The sequence below is a fragment of the Xenopus tropicalis genome, chromosome 9, assembly GCF_000004195.4.
Source record: "Xenopus tropicalis strain Nigerian chromosome 9, UCB_Xtro_10.0, whole genome shotgun sequence".
NCBI lineage: Eukaryota > Metazoa > Chordata > Amphibia > Anura > Pipidae > Xenopus > Xenopus tropicalis.
Genome location: NC_030685.2, coordinates 18,207,255 through 18,233,103, shown reverse-complemented (window position 1 = coordinate 18,233,103; position 25,849 = coordinate 18,207,255). Strand labels below are relative to the sequence as shown.

Sequence of the window (25,849 nt, the reverse complement as noted above, 5' to 3'; positions counted from 1 at the left end):
CCCTGTACTAAGCACAATTCAGCAGGAACAGCCCCCTAAGTTTGCTCATAGCCTGTACAGAGAGATACCATAAAACTATGGCAGCATAGGGATTCCCCTGTACTAAGCACAATTCAGCAGGAACAGCCCCCTAAGTTTGCTCATAGTCTGTACAGAGAGATACCATAAAACTACGGCAGCATAGGGATTCCCCTGTACTAAGCACAATTCAGCAGGAACAGCCCCCTAAGTTTGCTCATAGCCTGTACAGAGAGATCCCATAAAACTATGGCAGCATAGGGATTCCCCTGTACTAAGCACAATTCAGCAGGAACAGCCCCCTAAGTTTGCTCATAGCCTGTACAGAGAGATCCCATAAAACTATGGCAGCATAGGGATTCCCCTGTACTAAGCACAATTCAGCAGGAACAGCCCCCTAAGTTTGCTCATAGCCTGTACAGAGAGATACCATAAAACTATGGCAGCATAGGGATTCCCCTGTACTAAGCACAATTCAGCAGGAACAGCCCCCTAAGTTTGCTCATAGCCTGTACAGAGAGATACCATATAACTATGGCAGCATAGGGATTCCCCTGTACTAAGCACAATTCAGCAGGAACAGCCCCCTAAGTTTGCTCATAGCCTGTACAGAGAGATCCCATAAAACTATGGCAGCATAGGGATTCCCCTGTACTAAGCACAATTCAGCAGGAACAGCCCCCTAAGTTTGCTCATAGCCTGTACAGAGAGATACCATAAAACTATGGCAGCATAGGGATTCCCCTGTACTAAGCACAATTCAGCAGGAACAGCCCCCTAAGTTTGCTCATAGCCTGTACAGAGAGATACCATAAAACTATGGCAGCATAGGGATTCCCCTGTACTAAGCACAATTCAGCAGGAACAGCCCCCTAAGTTTGCTCATAGCCTGTACAGAGAGATCCCATAAAACTATGGCAGCATAGGGATTCCCCTCTACTAAGCACAATTCAGCAGGAACAGCCCCCTAAGTTTGCTCATAGCCTGTACAGAGAGATACCATATAACTATGGCAGCATAGGGATTCCCCTGTACTAAGCACAATTCAGCAGGAACAGCCCCCTAAGTTTGCTCATAGCCTGTACAGAGAGATCCCATAAAACTATGGCAGCATAGGGATTCCCCTGTACTAAGCACAATTCAGCAGGAACAGCCCCCTAAGTTTGCTCATAGCCTGTACAGAGAGATACCATAAAACTATGGCACATAGGGGTTCCCCTGTACTAAGCACAATTCAGCAGGAACAGCCCCCTAAGTTTGCTCATAGCCTGTACAGAGAGATACCATAAAACTATGGCAGCATAGGGATTCCCCTGTACTAAGCACAATTCAGCAGGAACAGCCCCCTAAGTTTGCTCATAGCCTGTACAGAGAGATACCATAAAACTATGGCAGCATAGGGATTCCCCTGTACTAAGCACAATTCAGCAGGAACATCCCCCTAAGTTTGCTCATAGCCTGTACAGAGAGATACCATAAAACTATGGCACATAGGGGTTCCCCTGTACTAAGCACAATTCAGCAGGAACATCCCCCTAAGTTTGCTCATAGCCTGTACAGAGAGATACCATAAAACTATGGCACATAGGGGTTCCCCTGTACTAAGCACAATTCAGCAGGAACAGCCCCCTAAGTTTGCTCATAGCCTGTACAGAGAGATACCATAAAACTATGGCAGCATAGGGATTCCCCTGTACTAAGTCTTTGCTGTCTGCGTATGCACAAATGACTATTTGCCCAACTGCTCTTTTGTCGGAAAGTCCTCGGATATGTGTCAGATATTTCACATAACGACAGAATGCAGTAAAACAAAATAAAAAACCATACGTTTATTCCGACAGTGAGTTACCACAACAAGGACAAATTAGCCTTTGCGTTTCCCTAGCAAAGCTCGTTCATTCTCAAGTTTTGGCACACAGAGAAAGAAACAGCCAATTAACCTTTGAAACATCAGCAATTCTGCTAATGAACAGTGCCCTGCAATCTACTAATTAGCCTCCTTGCAGGAATACATGCGCAGGGTGAATCACATTCGCTCGGGCCCCCAGGATGGGTCACCGCCGCGGGAACAGCGAGGTCCGGACGATATAATTGAAGGCGGTCTGTAAAAAATTCCAGCATCAATTAAGCGGCTCTCGTGCAGCTCCTTTTTCCATTGAGAGCTTTTCAAAGGCTACGAGGCACGTTTGAGTCCTCTCCTGACCTTTAAGAGCTCTAGAAACCCACAGCGCGGCCAATGTGAAATCGTTTGGCAACTGCCCGATCCAAGTCAGAGCCCTATAAATCTGCCCATAAAACTAAACACTGGAGTATGGCACTTTTCTCAACCACTGTCTTTTCTAGAAAACTGATACAGTGTGTGGAATATAATAGGGCTGATTGTGTAGAATCCAAGGGAACCATGGAAGGTCCAGCCAGTTGCAGGATGCCAGTAATTTCAGGGTTCCTATGTATCTACTCATTGCTCCTCAACAGGCATCTTCTTTAATATAATACTCATCAGGAAATACCCTGGCAGCAAAAACACCTTGTACCAATGTTGCAACTAGATAAATGGTGTGTTTTTGGCCTTCAGTGCACTCATACATTGATTGGAAGACCATAACAAAAAGACCATGGCAAACCTTCTTGCAGGACCAACACTGACATATTAAGCAAGGTTTTTGTCTCAAACAATAAAACTCTACTGCAGGGATCCCCAAACTTTTATACCTGTGAGCTGCATTCAAAGCTTTGGAGAGCAACACAAGTATGAAAAACGTTCCTGGAGTTGCCAATGAGAGCTATAATTGGCTATTTGGCAATTAAGGTGCCCATACACCTTAAGATCTGCTCGCTTGGCGATGTCGCTAAGCGAGCAGATCTTCTCCTGATATCCCCACCTAAGGGTGGCCGATATCGGGAGAATCCAGGTTAATTCGATCGTTTGGCCCTGGGGCCAGACAATTGAATTATAACGACGGGTATAGGCAAAGTCGGTCCGGGGACCACATCAACGAGCTGATGCGGTCCCCGATCCGACTAGATATTCTAACCTGCCCGATTGAGATACGGCCGAATTCAGGCCAGATATCGGTCGGGCAGGCCCATCGGTAGTCCCCATACACGGGCCGATTAGCTGCCAAATCGGTCTAAGGGACTAATATCGGCAGATAGAATCAGCCCGTGTATGGGGACCTTTACACTGGGTTTTTATGCAACCAAAAATTGCCTTCTAACCAGAAATTCAAAAATAAGCACCTGCTTTGAGGCCACTGGGAGCAACATCGAAAGGATTGGGGAGCAACATGTTACTCACGAACCCCTGGTTTGGGATCACTAATACTGTATACATCATATAAAATACATTATATCACCCCAAGAGAATATCTAGTCCAAAGCTGTATGGAACTTCACATCACCTACCTGCTCATGATACTCAATCCCCATGCTCAGCGTGTTGATCAGGATGGCAATCATAATCCCGCGGTTAAAATATTTGCTGTCCACAATCCTTTTCAGTCGGACGGTAAACTCTTCCCAGAGCAGATACACCTTGTTAGCCTCCTTTGGCTTAGTCTTGAGCTTTCTGCCTTTCTGCACCTGGTCTCTTTGGTCTCCACGCCTCAAGTCCTGGGTGAATTCATAGACCCCGTTAGAATCCGATTCGCAACTCTCAGAGTCGCTGAGCTCCAAGTCAGGGTTCTCCAAAAGGTTGGCACAGTACGGGCAGTTCTGGATTTCGCACAGTAGAGGGCTTGGCTGAGGGCTTGGCAAGGAGCATGGCACGCTCAAACCGGAGAGCTTACTGGAACTCCTGCACAGGCCTGTAAAGAGAGAATGGAGTCAGGGATTGTGTCGAGGAAGGTTTTCATTCATCCAGATCATAATATACAATATCTAGTGGTGATAAGCCTGAAGCAACTGGGCTTGCTGTGTAATCGTGAAAACGTTTCACCAGTGGGGCAAGTAGGAAGATGTCATTTTTTTGGGTGTGTATATTCTTTATTTACAATCCCCACTGGCAACAGGGTGGTGGGGAGAGAGGTTTTAATGACATACGCCCCATCCAGAAAATAAACTCTGCCTCCCATGGCAAAGGGTTGGGGGGAAGCTTTTGACCCTAATGGGATTTCCCACCCCTACCTCTATGGTGAGCAGGTAGGTAGGAAGAGCCATAGAAAATGTGCAGTCATGGGGCTGATTTACCCGTACACATGTACCTACTTATATAAAACATATGTTTTGTTACCATTTTATCTCCAGTCACTATTGAATAATGATTGTATCTCTTTAATATTCCTTTAAAGGGGAACTCCACCGAAAAACGACTTAATGCTTACTGAAAGAAAATGTCATTCTAATCAAGGGAAGACACGGCCGCTCGTGTTGCTGACAGTGCACCGCCAACCTTTAATTTGACTGCTCCACACATACACGTGCCAATTAGAGCGTCAGTGGCAGCTTTTATCCTCACATATGTGCTGTCAAAAGAACCGGTTTAAAGGTGTCGTCCCCTGAGGCCGGTTCCCTATATAAATACTGGAAAGCAGAGGATTGCTGAACGCACGGTGATATTTCTTGAGGATTCATTTTGCAACTTGCTAAATTTTGCTATTTTTTTTTTTGCTCAAGAACCAGCTCTGCAAATACAGTAGATATTTCTTTTTTAATACACATTTCTTGAAGGGGGCAGATGTCTATACAAATGACTCCAGCATATTACCAAGGGCATGATGGGAGCTATGGTCAGCTTAGTACTATGTTATGATGGGAGCTATGGTCAGCTTGTGAGTGCACCTGGGCCAGAGGCCCAACTGATGCAGGAGAAGCCTCCAAAGTGAATCATATCTGCCTGGGATTTGGTTCAGTATTCAGGCAAATCTTTTATGAAGGATTCGGCCAAATCCGAAAGTAGTGGATTCGGTGCATCCCTATATAATACAATAAATATAAATATAGTGTAAGGCTTATGCCACGCGTGGCGTTTTTACGCTGAGTTTTTTCTCAGCCTAAAAACGCCGCACAAGCCACACAGCCCCTGACTATGGCGTTAGCCTAGTACTGGTGACATAAGCAAATCCCATTTCCCATGGTGCTAATAGTGCGAAATAGGAAAAAACGCAGCTTATTTCCGCTAGGTCTGGCAGCTGCCTTTGTGTATACATAGGAATAGCTTGCTGTGCAAATACTGGCGTATTTCGGCCAACGCTTGAAAAATCTGTGCTAAGGCGTTTTCTAGCGTATTTCCGCATTGTGTGGTTTGCTTCGCATCTTTTCAAGTTATTTCTATGGATGATGATATCAGGCGTTTTTCAGCCGCCGAGAGAATTAGAAAATACGCAGCGTAAAAACGCCACGTGTGGCATCAGCCTAATGAGTGCTGTATTTTACTTGAGTGCCGCTCTATGCACCCTATTGGCGTATGTGCAGTACGGGAGTGACGTAATGTGCATGTACGGAAGTGATGTCATTCATGTGCGTATTATGTCACTTCTGGCCAGTCTGGGAGAAAATTTTTTATTCCCCATATAGGCACCAAGGGCTGCTCCCCTAAAGCTGTCGTTCTAGGCACAGGTCCTTGAGAGCCCATAGGGTAAATATGGCCCTAAGTGTAATATTGGCAAACATTTCATGAAAACTGAAATATTTGGCTGAACCCGTGAACCCACCCTGACGGATTCTGCCGAATTCCGAACCTACGGTAATCAGAATCCTAATTAGGCTAATTAGGATTCTGTTTGGCCAGGACCATGGATTCGATCAAAACCAAATCCTTAAGAAAAAAAAAAAAAGCTTGGATTCGGCATCCCTAATTAATAGCTGGGGTAAAAAAAACAAAAACATTTCCATGAAGTCCAAGTAAACCCTACCTAATGTCCATCTCAACGCATTTCACGCTCTCTACTATCTGATGTTAATGTAGGACATTTACAAACAGGCTGTGACTACATCAGTGCGTTGATTGCACCTACCAGGAAAGGTGAGAAACATGTGCATTATGGGAGAAAAATCTCAACCCAAAAACATTGGAAGGAAAAAGAAATCCAAAGACTATTTGAGCTAAAAGATCCATAACAGATCGACTACAATTTTGCGGATTTGTTCCGCCATAACGGCACCTTTCCCTCGATGTATATACTGAACAAGAAATCCGATGGCTAGCAGCCGCACAACGCAGCCAGTACAGTCAGGCCTCTGAGAAACCGGAGAGGCCGCATTCTCTCCCGAGCTGAATATCAGACATTAGACTCTCTTTAATGGAGCCGTTTCTCTTCAGATCACCACGCAGCTATTTATGTAGCGCAAATGTATGCAATTATACTTAAGTGTTTATGTTCCCATGCTATGAACCCATTGCTCGTGATTTGATTCCACTTTGCCGAGGTGCAGAGTAATGACTGATTCAGAGCTGTGATTATTACTTTCAGCTATTATTATGTAAGCCAGATCAGAGGCAGCCAAGTCAGGAAGCAGAATTTGGCCCTCGTGCTTAATAACGTGTGCGTTAAACCATCACATGCGGGGCTTATGTTCTTTCCCACTGGCCAAAAATCTAAAGAAAACAGGTGTAAATCAACATAAATGGGGTGTGGGCTCTAGGAGAGGAGCTCTTGCCAACATGACGACATGGGAAGGGACTGAAAGGTGCATTTTAGTGATAACATTTGGAAATTCAAGTACAACTACATACATTAAAGGGCAACTATACCCTTATACCGCTTAGTACAACCAATGGTTTCAGCTGACCATGGCACCAATAATGCCAGGACATGCCTCCCAGGTCACTAAGTGACACCTTATACAGATGGGGGTTATCAAGAAGGTTAAGGCAAGACAGCCAAAAAGACAATAAAAGCTTCGCCAAGATTAAAATGGTTACAGCGTTTCCATCTGTCCTTAAGGTGGCCATACACGGGCAGATCCGCTCGCTTGGCGATGTCGCCAAGCGAGCGGATCTTCACCCGATATCCCCACCTACGGGTGGTGATATCGGGGAGGCATGTCGGTGAATTCGATCATTTGGCCCTGGGGCCAAACGATCGAATTCTGCTAGCGGCAATGGGGCAGTCGGTTCGGGGACCGCATCAACGAGCCGATGTGGTCCCCGATCCAACGGCATTTTCTAACCTGGCCGACCGGTATCTGGCCAATTTCAGGCCAGATATCGGTCGGCCAGTCCGATCGTTTCTGCCCCTACACGGGCCGATAAGCTGCCGAGTCGGTCCAAGGGACCAATATCGGCAGCTTCTATCGGCCTGTGTATGGGGACCTTTAAAGGGAAACTCCGGCTTCCAAACTAAAACTTGTTAAAGAGCCCCACACACAGAAACCCCTAATATACCTATCTCTGTAATCTGTTCCTTCAAAAAGTAGGAATAAATACCATTTTTATATGCTGAAATCCAGCTGCAAAACAGTTCTTCTCTTTCTGCATCATTTGAAATCCTGGCAGGGGAGGAGGGACTAAAACATTGATGTTAAAAATTTTACCAACTTCTCCACAGCTTACAGACAGCATGCAGGAACTACATAACCCACAATGCACTGCACTGGGACATTATTTCCTTATTTATATAACGTGTGCAGGGAATTGTGGGACTGGGAGGATGCAGGCTGAAGGCAGGCTGAGGACAGTCGACTACTGTTACATTTTACTTGATCTCAAAGTAGCCAGCCGGATCAGCAGGAGAGCCAGGGGGTGGGGCTTAGGGAACTGTTCCAAACCATATTATCATGAAAAAGCTTCATATTTTTTAATTGATGTATATTGCAAATTATGTTTACTTTTCAAAAAGCTGAAGTTGTGTTTGGGTGGAGTTCCCCTTTATGCAATATCTTTATGTATCTGACTGGGATATTAAAGGGGGTCAACCATGAGGGGCATAAAATTGTCCCCCTTATTTATGCTATAGGCCAGGGCTCAGTTGGCGCCACCTAACCTGGACCTACTCCCTATGATGGTAGGATATTCACAAACTACGTTGTCATCAGAAGTAGCTGGGCCCAAAATCTGCCAGGACCCGCCCTGTGTATAAAATATAAAACGATGTACAACTCATCACTTACCATGCTCTCCGACTAGGTGGTTGGTCTTCCCAAACGAATCTGCCTTCATACTGACTGGGCTGCTTAGCAAGCTGACTGCATTGCTGCCATTCCTTTTTCCTTTGGGTAGTGTTGCGGGGCTGGTTTTGTTGGCTTGGGAGGGCATGATGGTGGGATAGTTCATGTTACTGTGATTCAACCCAGCATTCAGTTTTATGTTTGACGAGGCATTGGAAGACTTGCTCGATTTCCGCTGAGGCGCCTCTAAGTGGCAGTCCGCGTGGTAGATACTGTGGACGGCCTCACTGTTGGGGGACATGCTTTGGAGGCTGGGGGATGCTGGAGGAAGCCTTAGTTGATTCTTTGGCTTCATGATTTTCATCTCCACATCACAGATCTCCGGACTAGACCTGGGACCCCGGGGACTCCCATTGCTGATGTGGTAATGATGGTGGTGGTGATGATGGTGGTGGTGTATTAAGTGATGAATGGAGGTGATACGCCGCTTGCACTTGCGGTGACGCCCCTGACTGTTCGTGTTGCTGTTGGGCTGAACTTTTTTCCTCCTCTTATTCTGCCAGTTATTATAAAGTCTTAACGTCCTTCGCTTAACCTTCCTGAAGATGTGGCAGATGTATTTGAGCAGCTCCTCATAGCAGCTCCCTGGCTCCGAGAAGCTGGCGATTGTGCTGTCGTTGGAGAGGTAACGAGCCCGTTGCTCCTGCATTAGCTGGTTCTCTCGCTGCTTTGTTTCAGAAAACTGTGTTGCTATCACAACCAGGCACAAGTTTATCATGAAGAAAGAACCCACCTAGGGGAACCAACCCAGACAAAAAAAACCCTATTAGGAAGGAACCCCGGAATAACAGAACAAAAAGGCACAATAGGAAATGTATATTCTGCTGCAAACAACTTACTCCTGCTGTGAGTCCCAAACCGTAAACAGAAGCAACTGTTGTACAGTGGGAAAATTAACAGTTGTCGATTAATTCTAAATGATGTAAATATTTAGATCTGTTAATGATGGGTTTAGAATAGTGATATTGTGTGTTCTGGGGGCTGGCAACTATTGGGATAAAACAGCATAGGGCAGGGGTAGGGAACCTATGGCTCGGGAGCCAGATGTGGCTCTTTTGATGGCTGCATTTGGCTCGCTGCCAAATCTTTAATAAAAAAAATAACGGGGGGCGTGGCCTGCACTTGGCGGATAGAAGACGTGTTCTAAGCCTTAGAATACATCTTCTATCCTCTGAGAGCAGGCCACGCCCTCCTCCGCATCCGCATTCAGCATCCTTGGCACCCACCCTACCTTGCCCCTGCGCTCGGCAGATAGAAGACGTGTTCTAAGCCTTAGAACACGTCTTCTATCCGCCAAGCGCAGGCCACGCCCTCCTCTGCATCGCATCTGGCATCCTTGGGACCCACCCTACCTTGCCCTTGCACTCAGTGGATAGAAGATGTGTTCTAAGCATTAGAACATGTCTTCAATCCGCCGAGCGCAGGCCACGCCCTCCTCTGCATCCGGCATCCTTGGGACCCAACCTACCTTGCCCCTGCGCTCAGTGGATAGAAGACGTGTTCTAAGCCTTAGAACACATCTTCTATCGGCCGAGCGCAGGCCATGCCCTCCTCTGCATTGCATTCGGCCACCCTACCTTGCCCCGCAGCATCCGCGGCCAAACATATTGTATGGCTCTCACTGAATTACATTTTAAAATATGTGGTGTTTATGGCTTTCTCAGCCAAAAAGGTTCCTGACCCCTGGTGTAGCGCTTAGGTGGAATAGAGGCAGAGCCATTCAAAGTGAGTTGGCTACAGTGGCATTCCTAGAGCAAACCTTTGGAGGGGCCCCTGGAGCAAGAACTACCCACCTGCCCCCCTCGTTCTGCCCACTCCTCACACCCCAAATTCCCGCCCATCCCTCATGTCACAACTCCCCGCCCCTCTCAGTTAGGAGAATGGTGGGCAGTGAGGTTCACTAAAGCTATAAAGGAGGCAATAGAGGAGGCAAACCCCATATCTGGGCCCCCTGTTCCCCATCAACCCAAGGCCTGCTTTCTCTATAGTTACGCCACTGGTTGGCTAATGTATGAAGACCCTGGCCATGCCAATAGGCCTTGAATAGAAATTTTGTACCCCAAGGTTGTTGTATAAAATGAAATACAGAGTAATTATGTAATACTTACTATTATAAGTAGTATAAAATATATAAAATTGTAAAAAGAATGTGCGTCCATAACATAGTACATGATATCAACCCATCCTTCTAGGGTTATAACCTACAAAAGAAAAGAAACACAGAGTCATTCCAAGTCAACAGAGATTATATCAAAGAAAAAAACATGTCTTGGGATTGGCGAGGTTCCGTCATCGGGCTGAATCATACACAGCGCGGGGTTAGCGGGTCACGATCGGAGGTTGCATAGCAAATGCAATTAGCTGGGCTGCAATAATTGCCAAGTGATTGCATCTAAAATGCAGCGGTTCTTATTTCATCTCGCAGCATATGTTCCTAATAGGTTTCTTCTGAACGTTCGGAGATCTGGTAACCATATGTGTCAAAAATACTTTGGGGTGTATTTGTCAAACAGAGAAAGGAACCCCGCACAAAATAAATATCTGGCATGTTATGTTAAGGATGCCATCATGATTTTTATGGGGTACTTTCTATTTCTAAATTACACTGTTTACACAGCAAATAATTCACTCTACCATTTAACATTTTATTCTTGAACCAACAAATGTATTTTTTTAGCTGTAATATTGGTGTGTAGGCGCCATCTCAGTGCAGTGTTCCTGAGTCTGAGCTTTCAGCCAGCGCTACACATTAGAACTGCTTTCAGCTAACCTATTGTTTCTCCTACTCCCATGTAACTGGAGGAGTCCCAAGCCGGACTTGGATTTCTTACTATTGAGTGCTATTCTGATACCTACTGGGAGCTGCTATACTGCTCCCTTCCCATTGTTCTGCTGATCGGCTGCTGGGGGAGGGGGGGTATCACTCCAACTTGCAGCACAGCAGTAAAGTGTGCCTGAGTCTGAGCTTTCAGAAGGAGCCAGCGCAACACATTAGAACTGCTTTCAGCTAACCTATTGTTTCTCCTACTCCCATGTAACTGGAGGAGTCCCAAGCCGGACTTGGATTTCTTACTATTGAGTGCTATTCTGATACCTACTGGGAGCTGCTATACTGCTCCCTTCCCATTGTTCTGCTGATCGGCTGCTGGGAGTGGGGGGATATCACTCCAACTTGCAGCGCAGCAGTAAAGTGTGCCTGAGTCTGAGCTTTCAGAAGGAGGCAGCGCTACACATTAGAACTGCTTTCAGCTAACCTATTGTTTCTCCTACTCCCATGTAACTGGAGGAGTCCCAAGCCGGACTTGGATTTCTTACTATTAAGTGCTATTCTGATACCTACTGGGAGCTGCTATCTTGCTCCCTTCCCATTGTTCTGCTGATCGGCTGCTGGGAGGGAGGGGCTATCACTCCAACTTGCAGCGCAGCAGTAAAGTGTGACTGAAGTTTATCAGAGCACAGGTCACATGGCTGGGAAATAAAGAATATGGCCAGCCCCATATTGGCAAATGCCCATTCTCCCAAACTCTCACCTTATATGGCCTTCAAGCTGAGCCCCCAGCCCCCGCGCACCCCTGGATCGAACACAGCACAAACCATAGGTGGAACAACACATGCATTCCCTAACAGATGGCTTTGAGAAGGCGGAAGTTTTTCAGATTCTCAGTTACAAATCTTGTGCAAAAACAGTGGCAGATTTCTCTCTGAAAAACATGACTAAAGCAACTAAAGTTTTTTTTCATCCCTGTTAATTTAGTGCATTTTTTTCAATGGAATTTGAAAATACTCCAAATTGTTTGTTTTTCCTTATCAGCAAAACTGAAATATTTCCCTCTAACTCTAAAACACAAGTGAGCCATATAACTTAACTTACGATGTCACGTGCCACAAGACTTATCACTGAGTAATTATAGAAAATTATATATTCACTGTTATGAGGATGTTATAAGGCACCGTCTATAGCCTTGTGCCTTTATATGGGCACAGAACCCGCAGTGACTTCTAATATCCTTATCATTTACAGTAGGGGGTACATTATCCCTCTCACCTGTACGGCAACCCCCTCTCACCTGTACGGCAACCCCCTCTCACTGCTACTGACTGCCCATCACCCCTATACACAGGCACATAGAGAATATCCTTATTTACAGTAGGGGGTACATTATCCCTTATAATACATGAGTGATACTCAGAGTTCCCTGTATAACTCAGCCTGCAGCCTTGTGCCTTTATATGGTCACAGAACCCCTCAGTGACTTCTAATATCCTTATCATTTACAGTAGGGGGTACATTATCCCTTAAACTACATGAGTGATACTCAGAGTTCCCTGTATAACTCAGCCTGCAGCCTTGTGCCTTTATATGGGCACAGAACCCCTCAGTGACTGCTAATATCCTTATCATTTACAGTAGGGGGTACATTATCCCTTATAATACATGAGTGATACTCAGAGTTCCCTGTATAACTCAGCCTGCAGCCTTGTGCCTTTATATGGTCACAGAACCCCTCAGTGACTGCTAATATCCTTATCATTTACAGTAGGGGGTACATGATCCCTTATAATACATGAGTGATACTCAGAGTTCCCTGTATAACTCAGCCTGCAGCCTTGTGCCTTTATATGGTCACAGAACCCCTCAGTGACTTCTAATATCCTTATCATTTACAGTAGGGGGTACATTATCCCTTAAACTACATGAGTGATACTCAGAGTTCCCTGTATAACTCAGCCTGCAGCCTTGTGCCTTTATATGGGCACAGAACCCCTCAGTGACTGCTAATATCCTTATCATTTACAGTAGGGGGTACATTATCCCTTATAATACATGAGTGATACTCAGAGTTCCCTGTATAACTCAGCCTGCAGCCTTGTGCCTTTATATGGGCACAGAACCCCTCAGTGACTTCTAATATCCTTATCATTTACAGTAGGGGGTACATTATCCCTTATAATACATGAGTGATACTCAGAGTTCCCTGTATAACTCAGCCTGCAGCCTTGTGCCTTTATATGGGCACAGAACCCCTCAGTGACTGCTAATATCCTTATCATTTACAGTAGGGGGTACATTATCCCTTATAATACATGAGTGATACTCAGAGTTCCCTGTATAACTCAGCCTGCAGCCTTGTGCCTTTATATGGGCACAGAACCCCTCAGTGACTTCTAATATCCTTATCATTTACAGTAGGGGGTAAGTATTCCCTAACAATTGCTCACTCTCTGACAATAGGATATACTTCATTATACATTTAAAGTGTACTATATACAGTAGTAAAGTAATAGCATGAAACAAAGGGATAGGGATTCATCACCACAAACCAAATTGCATTAAGCATTAAGTGAAGCCACCAGTTAGAAATGTATGGATCATGGGCAGGCATAATAAGGAACAGCATCACAAACATGGGAGAGACACTGTAAAAACAACATGAACTTATTAATCAAACCTGATTAAACTTGCCCAACACAATTTGTGATCCCACACTAATTACACAACAGGCTGAAGGCAGCAGCACATTAGGCAGTGATGCCCCAGGGAGAGGCACAAAAGACAAACACAAATAATCTGGAGGGAAACAAACTGGTAGGGGTCTCGACAGACTTCCACAGAGTGTTCCATACAGCAGATGTTACTGAGCAATAGCAACTTATCTGAATAGCAGCCACGAACATCCAATAAAATCTATCCTTATAAACGGTGCTTAGTGATGTCATCAGTTATAATGAGTGCTTAGTGATGTACCGTGTGTCACATGACTTAAACTTGTATTGTAAAATATAAGATTATTAGAAGTCACCATGGCGTTCCATGATGTAAATAAAAGATCTCTTTATATGGCAGTAGAATTGGGGAGCTCAGCTCTCTGTTAGCATACCCATAAGGGAATCAGGTGCAAAACTGGAAGAACCTCATCTTGCATGGGGGTTTCAGCTTGAGAAAGGGTCCGGAGGGGCCCGAAACGTTGCTCGTTTTCTGTATGTACTTGGGCAAATAAATCACTTATTTTACAGGGCTTGCAATTTCAGTGTGCTACTGGATTTTTTTGCTCATGTCTTCTGAACAAAGGGGCCGTATCAAGGGCCCCTCAGACTGTTGGGAGGCCGGACCGCCATCACCAGCAACCCCCCCCCCATTCGTCGGCAAACTGTGGTCCAAACTGGTCGCATTCCACTTCCCCCCACCCACTCGTCGTCAAACTGTGGCCCAAACTGGTCGCTTCCCCCCCCCCAACCCCTCCCCCCCTGGCGCTCTGTTTGACTCTTACCTGTTCCAGTCCCCCCCGGTCTGCCGTCCTCCCTCTCAGCCCCCGCGTCCCGCTCCCCGCTGAGTCCTGTTTCTCCACTGTCAGGGGTGAGGACGCAGCGGGGGGCCGGGAAAATTCCCCTGGGGGGCTGTAGTTTGAGGGCCGCTGCTTTATAAGGTCATGGAACACTGTAGTGACTTCTAATATCCTTATATCTAAAATACGGGGTACATAATGCTCTATAGATCCTAGGCCTAATCAATTCTCAGGCACAAAACAGAAAATGTACATCATACCATCAATGATTTGCCCATTTGGCTTCCAACATACTGGGGTGGCCTTCATGCCACCTATAACTAACGGGGACTACATAGGCAACCTTCTAGTGACTTACAGAGAAGCCATGATTTATTAGACTGTGTAAGGTCTATAAATGGAAGTTACGTTATTTCTCTCTCAGAGGGCCTGGAATGTCCCCCCATTAGGAATTGTCGGAAAAAAAAACATGGAGGGTAAGATGTCTAACAACGACCAGATAAATGGTGCAGACCTAGAACTGAAGCAGACGGCACCTTCGGCAGACATGTGACATGTACACGTGACGTGCGCTGTCTGCGTTTCTGTTCCGTGGGAACCTGAGCAGCATCCACATGTGCAGATGTTCCTACTGCCGGGAACGGAACGTTTTATCTTCTTCACATCTCTTTGGCCTTTCCCAGACCGACTGTATAAATAGAGATGCTGAGAGGAGCCACAAAATGATGCCTGCTAGTGGGACTTATATAACCACCTGTGCCCGAGATGCCTATCAGCCTGCGTATGCCCGCAGCGGCTAAGAGGGGGCATCTTATTAAACATAAAAATGAGCAAATAGTTTGTCATTTCAATTGAAAACGCAAATAGATTTAAAGGGGAACAAAAGCTTAACAAAGATGTAGGGTAGAAATGCTGTACATTGTGTTTTGGGAATCTGTATCCAAGGCAACCACAGCCCTTTAGCAGGGAAGATCTGTGCCCCTGATGATGCCCCCAATAGCCCCCCATCTTCTTTTCTGCTGATTCCCAGCACATACTCTGTGCTGCTGTACCACTCACAATATACTGTATTAATACAATATAAAAGTCACAATACAATACTTATCAGTAATACATATAGTAATCAGCCCTGTAGCATTAGCTTCTGTAACCGATGGAACCTCAACTTCTACTTGATGATTTCCCACAACCTCTAAAGGAGAAGGAAAGGTAAAAACTCAGTAAGCTTTATCAGAAAGGTCTATGTAAATACAGCCATAAGCACTCACAGAAACACTGCACTGAGTCCTCTATCAAAAGAAACACAGGATTTCTAGTCTCCTTTTTTGTAAACATGTTCTTCAGTATCTGACTTCTTCTTTCAGAAAAATCCTTCATTCCCGGGGTGGAGTATGCGCAGTTCTCACCTCTCTCCTGCTCCCCCCTCCCAAAAGAATTCATAAAAGTCACTCCCCCCACCCTTAGGAATGTGTGATCTGAGCTATAAGGGCTAGAGCTATACAGCAGGAAGCTATGAAGACTAAGCTAAAATGGCAGCTGCAATCTTAAACAAACCGAGAAAGCTTCTAGGGCTGTTTACTCAGTTATGGTAAAGCTTTCTGCAGAATAAATATAGGGTTCTAGGTGGCACTAATGGGGTGAATCTATTGGCAGTAAAATGCCAAAATGACTTTCCTTCTCCTTTAAACTTAGCATCTCAGCAGCAGCCCCAGAGAACACTGAGCATGTGCAGTGCCACTGACACTCCTAACAAAATCCAAGCCTTCACAGCCTTCAGGAAACCAAATCTGAGTGGCCACACCCACACACTCCAACCACATCCTCTGCTCTGTTGCCACAATTAATACAGGTATGGGATCCCTTATCCGGAAACCCGATATCCAGAAAGCTCCGAATTACGGAAATGCCTTCTCCCATAGACTCCATTTTAATCAAATAATTCAGATTTTTAAAACTGATTTCCTTTTTCTCTGTAAAAATAAAACAGTACCTGTACTTGATCCCAACTAAGATATAATTACCCCTTATTGGGGGCAGAACAGCCCTATTGGGTTTATTTCATGGTTAAATGATTCCCTTTTCTCTGTAATAATAAAACAGTACCTGTACTTGATCCCAACTAAGATATAATTACCCCTTATTGGGGGCAGAACAGCCCTATTGGGTTTATTTAATGGTTAAATGATTCCCTTTTCTCTGTAATAATAAAACAATACCTGTACTTGATCCCAACTAAGATATAATTACCCCTTATTGGGGGCAGAACAGCCCTATTGGGTTTATTTCATGGTTAAATGATTCCCTTTTCTCTGTAATAATAAAACAGTACCTGTACTTGATCCCAACTAAGATATAATTACCCCTTATTGGGGGCAGAACAGCCCTATTGGGGTTAATTAATGGTTAAATGATTCCCTTTTCTCTGTAATAATAAAACAGTACCTGTACTTGATCCCAACTAAGATATAATTACCCCTTATTGGGGGCAGAACAGCCCTATTGGGTTTATTTAATGGTTAAATGATTCCCTTTTCTCTGTAATAATAAAACAGTACCTGTACTTGATCCCAACTAAGATATAATTACCCCTTATTGGGGGCAGAACAGCCCTATTGGGTTTATTTCATGGTTAAATGATTCCCTTTTCTCTGTAATAATAAAACAGTACCTGTACTTGATCCCAACTAAGATATAATTAATCCTTACTGGATGCAAAATCATCCTACTGGGTTTAATTAATGTTTTATTGATTTTTTAGTAGACTTAAGGTATGAAGATCCAAATTATGGAAAGACCCCTTATCCGGAATACCCTTGGTCCCGAGCATTCTGGATAATGGGTCCTATACCTGTATAAATACTGGAGACTTCTGAACAAATCTGGTTGTAGTCTGATGATGCGCTGATAATGTGTCATCAGAAATGGCCAATAGGGCAGCACTTCTAGCACTTCTAGGCTTTAGTTTCCCTTTAAGCTATGAGAATTCCTGAATCTCTAAATGTATTCAGTTAATCAACAGCCATTGCTGCATTGGGTGTAATGTATTCCTCTCCCACACCCCCTGACAGGGATACAGCTGCAGTAAATAAAGAAAAGAGAAGGAAAGAAAAAGACACGGCTATAAAACCATGATAAAAATCCCGGGGTTTTCCTTCACCGCAAAATGAACTCGACCATTCTCATCTCCGTGTCAATCTCCGTGGCATAGGAAGTGGCGAGGCAGAGGCGGCTGGATGTGGCTTTCCTATTACACTCCAAACATTGCTCCTTTGCTTGGAATAGAAAATACCATTTTAACCACTTTTCTGCCATAAAAAAAATGGTGGCAACATTCTCAAAATGTCATTTTATTTGCCCCACTGTAATTGTTACTAACCCTGTTACGTGGTCAGGAAAGGGGTAAACCTAGTGGGGGGGGGGGGGGGAGCTTATGGAATTGGGATTGTTATATGCCCCTCCCCTGATTCACCATAAACCCCTCCTACGATGAGCCAAGTCCCACTCCGATTGAGATACAACATCTTTTAAGGTGGAGCCATTAATCACAACCATTTGGAGGGGTATGCATTGGTGGTCTTGACTTAAATGGGTTATTCATCTTTAAACCTTTAGTATGAGGTAGAGCATGCAATGCTAAGACAATTTGCAATTGGTCTTTTATTATTTATTATTTGCAGTTTTTTAATTATTTAGCTTGATGTTCAGCAGCTCTCCCGGTTGCTAGGTTCCAGTTTACCATAGTGACCAGGCAGTGGATTGAATAACAGACAGGAATATGAATAGGAGAGGCCTAAAAAGAAAGATAAGTAATAAAAAGTAACAGAAAAAATAAGATTGTAGCCTCACAGAACTATCGGTTTTTGGCTGATGGGGTCAGTGACCCCAATTTGAAAGCTGGAATGAGTCAGAGGAGGCAAGCAAATAACTCAAAAACTATAAAAAAAAAAAAAAAGATGAAGACCAGTGGAAAAGTTGCTATGAATGGGTTATTCTATAGTATACTGAAAGTTACCTTAAAGGGGAACTACCCATTTAATTTTTTTAAAGATGCTTAAGATGTTATAGAATGTCAGTTTTTAGCAACTTTTCAATTGGTCTTTAGTTTTCATACTTTTTGAATTATTTATCTTAATCTTCAGCTTTTAAATGCCCTGTGAGGCTACACTTTTATTGTTATTATTTCTTTTTATTCCTTTCTATGTAGGTCGTCCCCCATTTATCTTCCAGTCATCCAAACCGCTGCCCCCAGTCTCCCCAGCAGTGGCCCAGTTAGAAGTGCGAGACTCCCTACCTTGACAATTCATCTGCCACAATTAAACTGGGGAGATGGAGGGATCATGGGCAAAGCATATTAAAGAACAGAGACTGCAGGAACATCTTGTTTATCAAACCTGGGTCAACACGAGCGCATTAGGCAGAGATGCAGCGCAGAGAGGCACAATTGCTGCTATGGTGTTCCCATAAGGCAAAATGGCAATCACCCCTGGCGGCGGTTTCTCCCCGCTTCAGTACCCACAAGAGACAAACACAAATAATCTGAAAGGGAAATAAACCGGTAGGTGTCTCACCAGACTTCCAGGGAGTGTTCCATACAGCATATATAACAAAGCAATAGCAACTTATCTAAATACAATAGACAACAGCCATAAATATCCAATAAAATATATCCTTATAAAATTCGGAACTTTCTGGATAATGGCTTTCCGGATAAGGGGTCCTGTACACAGTTCTCTCAGTATGTCAGATAACAATTAGGTGCCCAATGTAATTCTAGTAGTGCTGATTCACACTGGAGAAGCTTTCACATCTGTAATTCAGATTAGAATTCTTACTTTAGAGAGCTAGGGGGCGCAAAAGAAGCAGTTTTAGGGCAGCAGTGTGCCGTACTGATGTTCTTAGGGCTATTGGTCACAACTGCAGGTACTGCTCACAGGTGCCTCAGTATATATATTTGTGTGTGTGTAGCCAGGTACCTATGGCATAACTATATATAAAGCAGACCCCATGGAAGGGGCCCGGATGGTGGGGTCTGCTGTACCTTAGTCCCCCCTCTCAGGCCCCTCTCCTACCTTAAATATACAGACACAGTTGGGGTCGGGATGGGGGGAGTGGAAGGAGGGACTGGTCGCGCTGGGCCCTCTTTTAAAAGATTTTTCTGCAGGGGGCCCCGGCATGAACAAGTTATGCTGCTGGCTGTACCGGCACAAACTTGTCGGGGCCAGCATAGGCTGCTTTGGGCAACCAGTGGGTTCTTTACATTGGGCAAACCAGTATCTCCCCATGACCCCAGTCACTTACTCCCTTTGTCCCTACCTGTGCTTTTCTTCTGTACCCCCTGGGCTCTATAGGGGTAACTTACATTTAAGAATGCAAAGTGCAAAAAAGGCTGCACCCCATTCCAAAGGATTTTCAAATGCGGGTATAGATGTGGGTTGGGTCCATATCCATATTTCCTTTATTATATTACCTATGTTTTACCCCTTTAAACATTTTTTTAAAAAACATATTCAAGCCCCTGCCCACTTCTGATGATGTCACTTCCAGTTTGTAGCAACGCACATAATAGTGGTCTGCGAATCACGGATCGGTTGTGTATAAGGCAGTTGTGGGTGTGGTCAGGTGAGTAAAAATGGGGGTTGTGGGTCCAGGTTGTGGGGCTCATAAATTGGTTCCACGCAGGGCTCTATAACAGGGAATGCCTTACAACAAACATCCCCATAAGGGCGAAGACACATGGAGCTACTTAGTAGCAGCTTGTCACGGCTACTAAACTCCCCTGCCATAGACAATACTGAGAATTGCCTCTGCTAAAACACACATAGAGACAATTATCAGTAAATGATCAGCATTGTCTATTTTAGTAGCCACAACAAGTAGTTGCTACTAGTAGCTCCGTGTGTCTTCACCCTTATGGGCAACTCTGTAGTTACACACCCAACCTGCCTGGTTAATCCCTAGTTCAACCCAGTCCACATGATGCAATAGTAAAAAACTAACTGCCAGTTGTGCACTACAACTCCCAGCATTCTCCCCCAGATACTGGTGAAACTACTACAGCAGGGCTGCCTCTGTCTGACTCCCTGAGGTGTTTGATCTGCAGTGAAGCCTGCTGCTAATTTCTGTTTATATTCCTGTCCTGGGGATGCACTTATTTTGGGAAAGGCATCCCGCAAATACGCAGCTTTATGTAATCAGCGACTGTATCTGTTTATGTAACGCCATGGGTCTCCCGGCCCTACTGCATGGCTTCGGCTAAGCCGCCGGATGTACTATTAATTTTCAGGAATTATGAGGATTAGTCAGAGCAGTAGGTAAATATTCGGAGATGCCAATGCTGACAGTTAGAGTGCACTCCTTTATGTCGGTGGAAAAAGCCCTTCCTGCTGCCGACTAGTTTTATAAAGCATGAACTGGGAGAAAGCTCTCCTAAACTCTTATTTATCCGTCCCTAAAATAATGGCTATTGAGAGTTTCATGTACAAACATGGGGGGCCAGGGAGTGCCAATAAATGTTCAGTTTTAATATATAGTTGTGAAGAGGTCAACTTCCCAAAATTTTAGGGGCCCTAAAAAGATTTATTTTTTTTTTGAGGTCCCCATTAAATTATAGTTCAGCTGGAGTAGTGGGAAGGAGTTTAAACCAATGTTTCTATATATCTGTAACCTTGTTATGGGCTAAGGGGGCCCAGCCTGAAGGCCAGTTAGGGGGAGATTTGGGGTGAGTGCTTATTTGTGCCCTGGGTACCCCTGGAACTATAGCGGGGTGACTGTTACCCCAATGTTTCTATATATCTGTAACCTTGTTATGGGCTAAGGGGGCCCAGCCTGAAGGCCAGTTAGGGGGGGATTTGGGGTGAGTGCTTATTTGTGCCCTGGGTACCCCTGGAACTATAGCAGGGTGACTGTTACCCCAATGTTTCTATATATCTGTAACCTTGTTATGGGCTAAGGGGGCCCAGCCTGAAGGCCAGTTAGGGGGGGATTTGGGCTGAGGGCTTATTTGTGCTCTGGGTACCCCTGGAATTATAGCAGGGTGACTGTTACCCCAATGTTTCTATATATCTGTAACCTTGTTATGGGCTAAGGGGGCCCAGCCTGAAGGCCAGTTAGGGGGAGATTTGGGGTGAGTGCTTATTTGTGCCCTGGGTACCCCTGGAACTATAGCAGGGTGACTGTTACCCCAATGTTTCTATATATCCGTAACCTTGTTATGAGCTAAGGGGGCCCAGCCTGAAGGCCAGTTAGTGGGGGATTTGGGGTGAGTGCTTATTTGTGCCCTGGGTACCCCTGGAACTATAGCAGGGTGACTGTTACCCCAATGTTTCTATATATCTGTAACCTTGTTATGAGCTAAGGGGGCCCAGCCTGAAGGCCAGTTAGGGGGAGATTTGGGGTGAGTGCTTATTTGTGCCCTGGGTACCCCTGGAACTATAGCAGGGTGACTGTTACCCCAATGTTTCTATATATCTGTAACCTTGTTATGGGCTAAGGGGGCCCAGCCTGAAGGCCAGTTAGGGGGGGATTTGGGGTGAGTGCTTATTTGTGCCCTGGGAACCCCTGGAACTGTAGCAGGGTGACTGTTACCCCAATGTTTCTATATATCTGTAACCTTGTTATGGGCTAAGGGGGCCCAGCCTGAAGGCCAGTTAGGGCAGAACCCTACTCTGCTTTATCCTAACATCCAGCCCAGTACTTTGTTTTATTTCTCCTTTCTGTATATCAGAAGGATTTAGAAGCAAAAGCTGCCATGTTTTGATCCTAACGTTTAGACTGAGCGGTATGTGCCACGCTCCCCATGCATGACATGTCCTAGCTGATTAACTCGGCTGTCACTGAAATAAATGAAAGGTTTCCCATTCTCATTTCCCTGTCTCTGTCACATCAATGTCTCGCTGCATGCCGTGTGTGAGCTCCTCTAGAGAAAGGGGGAGTCTAAATGTCATGCCTTTGCTACACTGTACCACTCGCATCTCTCAACTGTTGCACTGCCAGCTCTGCCAAGGCGACTTTAAAGGGAATATATACCCCAAACTTTATCAGGGTGCTTTACTTTTTCAATTTACATACATTATCTATTTTTAGTAGGTTTTTTGAGATATTTTCAGGTTTAGGCTGCTAATACTTGCCTTTCGGCTCAACTGAAAGTATGTAATAGAATAGCATATTCCTTGCAACTGGTCTTCATTTTTTTTATACTTTTTGAATTATTTGCCTTCTTCTTCTGACTCTTTCCAGCTTTCAAATGGGGGTCACTGACCCCAGCAGTCACTATTGCTCTGTGAGGCTAACATTTTTCATCATTGTTGCTTTTTATTACTTATATTTCTATATATGGCCTCTTCTATTAATATTCCAGTTTCTTTTTCAAATCACTGTCTGGTTGCTAGGTTAAATTAGACCCTAACTACTGAAATTCCAAGCTGGAGAGCTGCTGAATAAAAAGCTAAATAATTTAAAAATGCAAATAAAAAACAGACCAATAGCAAATTGACTCAGGATAGCACTCTCCACATTATACTCTAAAGGTATGGGATCCCTTATCCGGAAACCCATTATCCAGAAAGCTCCGAATTACGGAAAGCCCTTCTCCCATAGACTTCATTTTAACCAAAAAATACAGAATTTTAAAACTGATTTCCTTTTTTTCTGTAATAATAAAACAGTACCTGTACTTGATCCCAACTAAGATATAATTACCCCTTATTGGGGCAGAACAGCCCTATTGGGTTTATTTCATGGTTAAATGATTCCCTTTTCTCTGTAATAATAAAACAGTACCTGTACTTGATCCCAACTAAGATATAATTACCCCTTATTGGGGCAGAACAGCCCTATTGGGTTTATTTCATGGTTAAATGATTCCCTTTTCTCTGTAATAATAAAACAGTACCTGTACTTGATCCCAACTAAGATATAATTACCCCTTATTGGGGCAGAACAGCCCTATTGGGGTTATTTAATGGTTAAATGATTCCCTTTTCTCTGTAATAATAAAACAGTACCTGTACTTGATCCCAACTAAGATATAATTACCCCTTATTGGGGCAGAACAGCCCTATTGGGTTTATTTCATGGTTAAATGATTCCCTTTTCTCTGTAATAATAAAACAGTACCTGTACTTGATCCCAACTAAGATATAATTACCCCTTATTGGGGGCAGAACAGCCCTATTGGGTTTATTTCATGGTTAAATGATTCCCTTTTCTCTGTAATAATAAAACAGTACCTGTACTTGATCCCAACTAAGATATAATTACCCCTTATTGGGGGCAGAACAGCCCTATTGGGTTTATTTCATGGTTAAATGATTCCCTTTTCTCTGTAATAATAAAACAGTACCTGTACTTGATCCCAACTAAGATATAATTACCCCTTATTGGGGGCAGAACAGCCCTATTGGGTTTATTTAATGGTTAAATGATTCCCTTTTCTCTGTAATAATAAAACAGTAGCTGTACTTGATCCCAACTAAGATATAAATAATTCTTATCGAAAGCAAAACAATCCTATTGGGTTTAATTAATATTTTATTGATTTTTTAGCAGACTTAAGGTATGGAGATCCAAATTATGGAAAGACCCAAGATACCCTTGGTCCCGAGCATTCTGGATAACAGGTCCTATACCTGTACAAACTTTACTGATACTGTACTACAAATCCCAGAATAATGTAACATACATTAGGGTTGCAGATACTCTGACCTGGCTGTTAAGCCATAACCCTGGTCTAAAACTGCTGATTTCTCAGAAGCCACTAAAATTTAAAAATGAATGTAAATGGCAAAAGTGGACTACTTTCCCCTTTAACCGAAAATGTCAGCATTCGTAGTAAGAGAAGTAAGATGGAGGCATTTCTACACTAGTTAACAAACAGAGAAATATTTGTCCAGAAAACTGAGTAAGTGAGACAGTGAGGAGTCCGACGCCTGCCCTGTGACACGCAATGGCAGCCTGTCAGTGCCGGCAGGGCATGTTACATCCAAGAGCCGGCCTATCACTATGAAAAGACATCAGCGGATAAAACATTCTCTTTTATTTGCAGTTGCTCAGCCTGATGTCCTGTAAAACTCAAATGCCTTTACATGACAGTGTCGCATTCAAACGTGCGGGAAACCAGCCTGAAGGATCTACCTGATATTTAAAGGAGACATATAGGATAAGCAAAAACTTGTAGGCAATTATGAATAATATATGGTGCTGGTTTCAGTTTGGGCTAAGAGTTAATATTATCTGTAAAAACGTCCCCTTTATTAGAGCTCCCTATAGATCCTCTCAGGTCTCTATCCGTGTTTCAAATGAGGGGTGGGAGTGGCCTAACAGTCTCTGCCACAAGCACAGTAGGAGGGGGAGAGCCAATGACAGCCCTGCGGTCACACAAGCAAATACAGGCTTCAGTTCCCTATCAGGTCAGCCTAGCTGCTGATTGGTTCCTTTCCTAAAGTGCAGTGTGCTGAGTGCCGCCGGCCCCCCTGCACAACCTGGGAAAAGGGGCAGCAGGAAGTGGAACAGATGGGCAGGACTAGTGGGGCTTTTGGAGAGTTTTCTCAATAAATCAGCCTTAAATGCTACTTTTTAAAGCACATTCCTTCTATATTTAGATCCATTCATTGGCACAATATTGTTTATCACACAATAGGTCCCCCTTTAAAACAATTCTAAAGACCACAGTAGCGCAGGACCCGTGGGTTTGGACAGACTGGGTTGGTGCAAGCAGGGTCGGACTGGGGGGTGCAGGGCCCACCGTGGCTTCTGTCTCAGGGGCTGTCTCAGGGGCCACCGCACCCCCCTGACGCGTAAAGTAAAATTACTTGCTGCTCATTGGGGGAAGGAAAAACTGGCTGATGGTGGAGCGCCCTGTGGGGATCAGGTCTGGGCCGCCGGGGCCCACTGGGTTTTTTCCCGGTGCCCAGTCCGACCCTGGGTGCAGGAGTTTTCCGGAAGGGCCCTATGCCCTCTCTGCTCACAAGGTCAGTCCAGTCTTTCATTTATATACTCGCACCTGCCCCACACCCTCCAGTAATGTCGGCACTGGGTGGGTTGGGTATATTAACGATAACAGCACAGCGAATCGGGTTGGGTCCATATTGGGTGAGTGCGGCTTAGATTCAGACGTGGGACCCATACTCAGACGCAGCTTAGTTTCAGGTGTGGGACTATTTGTTGACCCATACGTCACTACACCACAGGTTATCCAACTGGCCTACAAATTCCAGTATGGGGTATCCTCTATAGTTACGCCCGTGACTGGGCAGGGCAGGTCCAGATTTGTGGCGAGGCCACAAAGGCCCCGGCCTAAGGCGGCATGCCTCCCCGCCACAGCGAAATTTTGACACATTGCTCCCATATGGAGCAATGGGGACATCTCCCCAAAAGTTCGTACAGAATGGGGGGGCCCGGAATAGAAATCCGCCGCTGTGGCAGGGTGCACGTCTTTGTGCTCC

At 44.6% G+C, this 25,849-nt stretch overlaps 1 protein-coding gene across 3 annotated transcripts in view; it reads right to left on the bottom strand.

Moving 5' to 3' along the window:
- The window catches only part of cacna1h (calcium channel, voltage-dependent, T type, alpha 1H subunit), a 312,629-nt gene that overhangs the window by 84,049 nt on the left and 202,731 nt on the right, over positions 1-25,849 (bottom strand). For all 3 annotated transcript variants that reach the window (XM_031892923.1, XM_031892925.1, XM_031892924.1), the window contains exons 8-10: positions 10,233-10,325; positions 8,068-8,857; positions 3,424-3,824 (exon numbers count right to left, since the gene is read on the bottom strand). In XM_031892923.1, the coding sequence (XP_031748783.1) occupies positions 3,424-3,824; positions 8,068-8,857; positions 10,233-10,325 (1,284 nt within the window). The remainder of the gene's footprint in view (positions 1-3,423; positions 3,825-8,067; positions 8,858-10,232; positions 10,326-25,849) is intronic.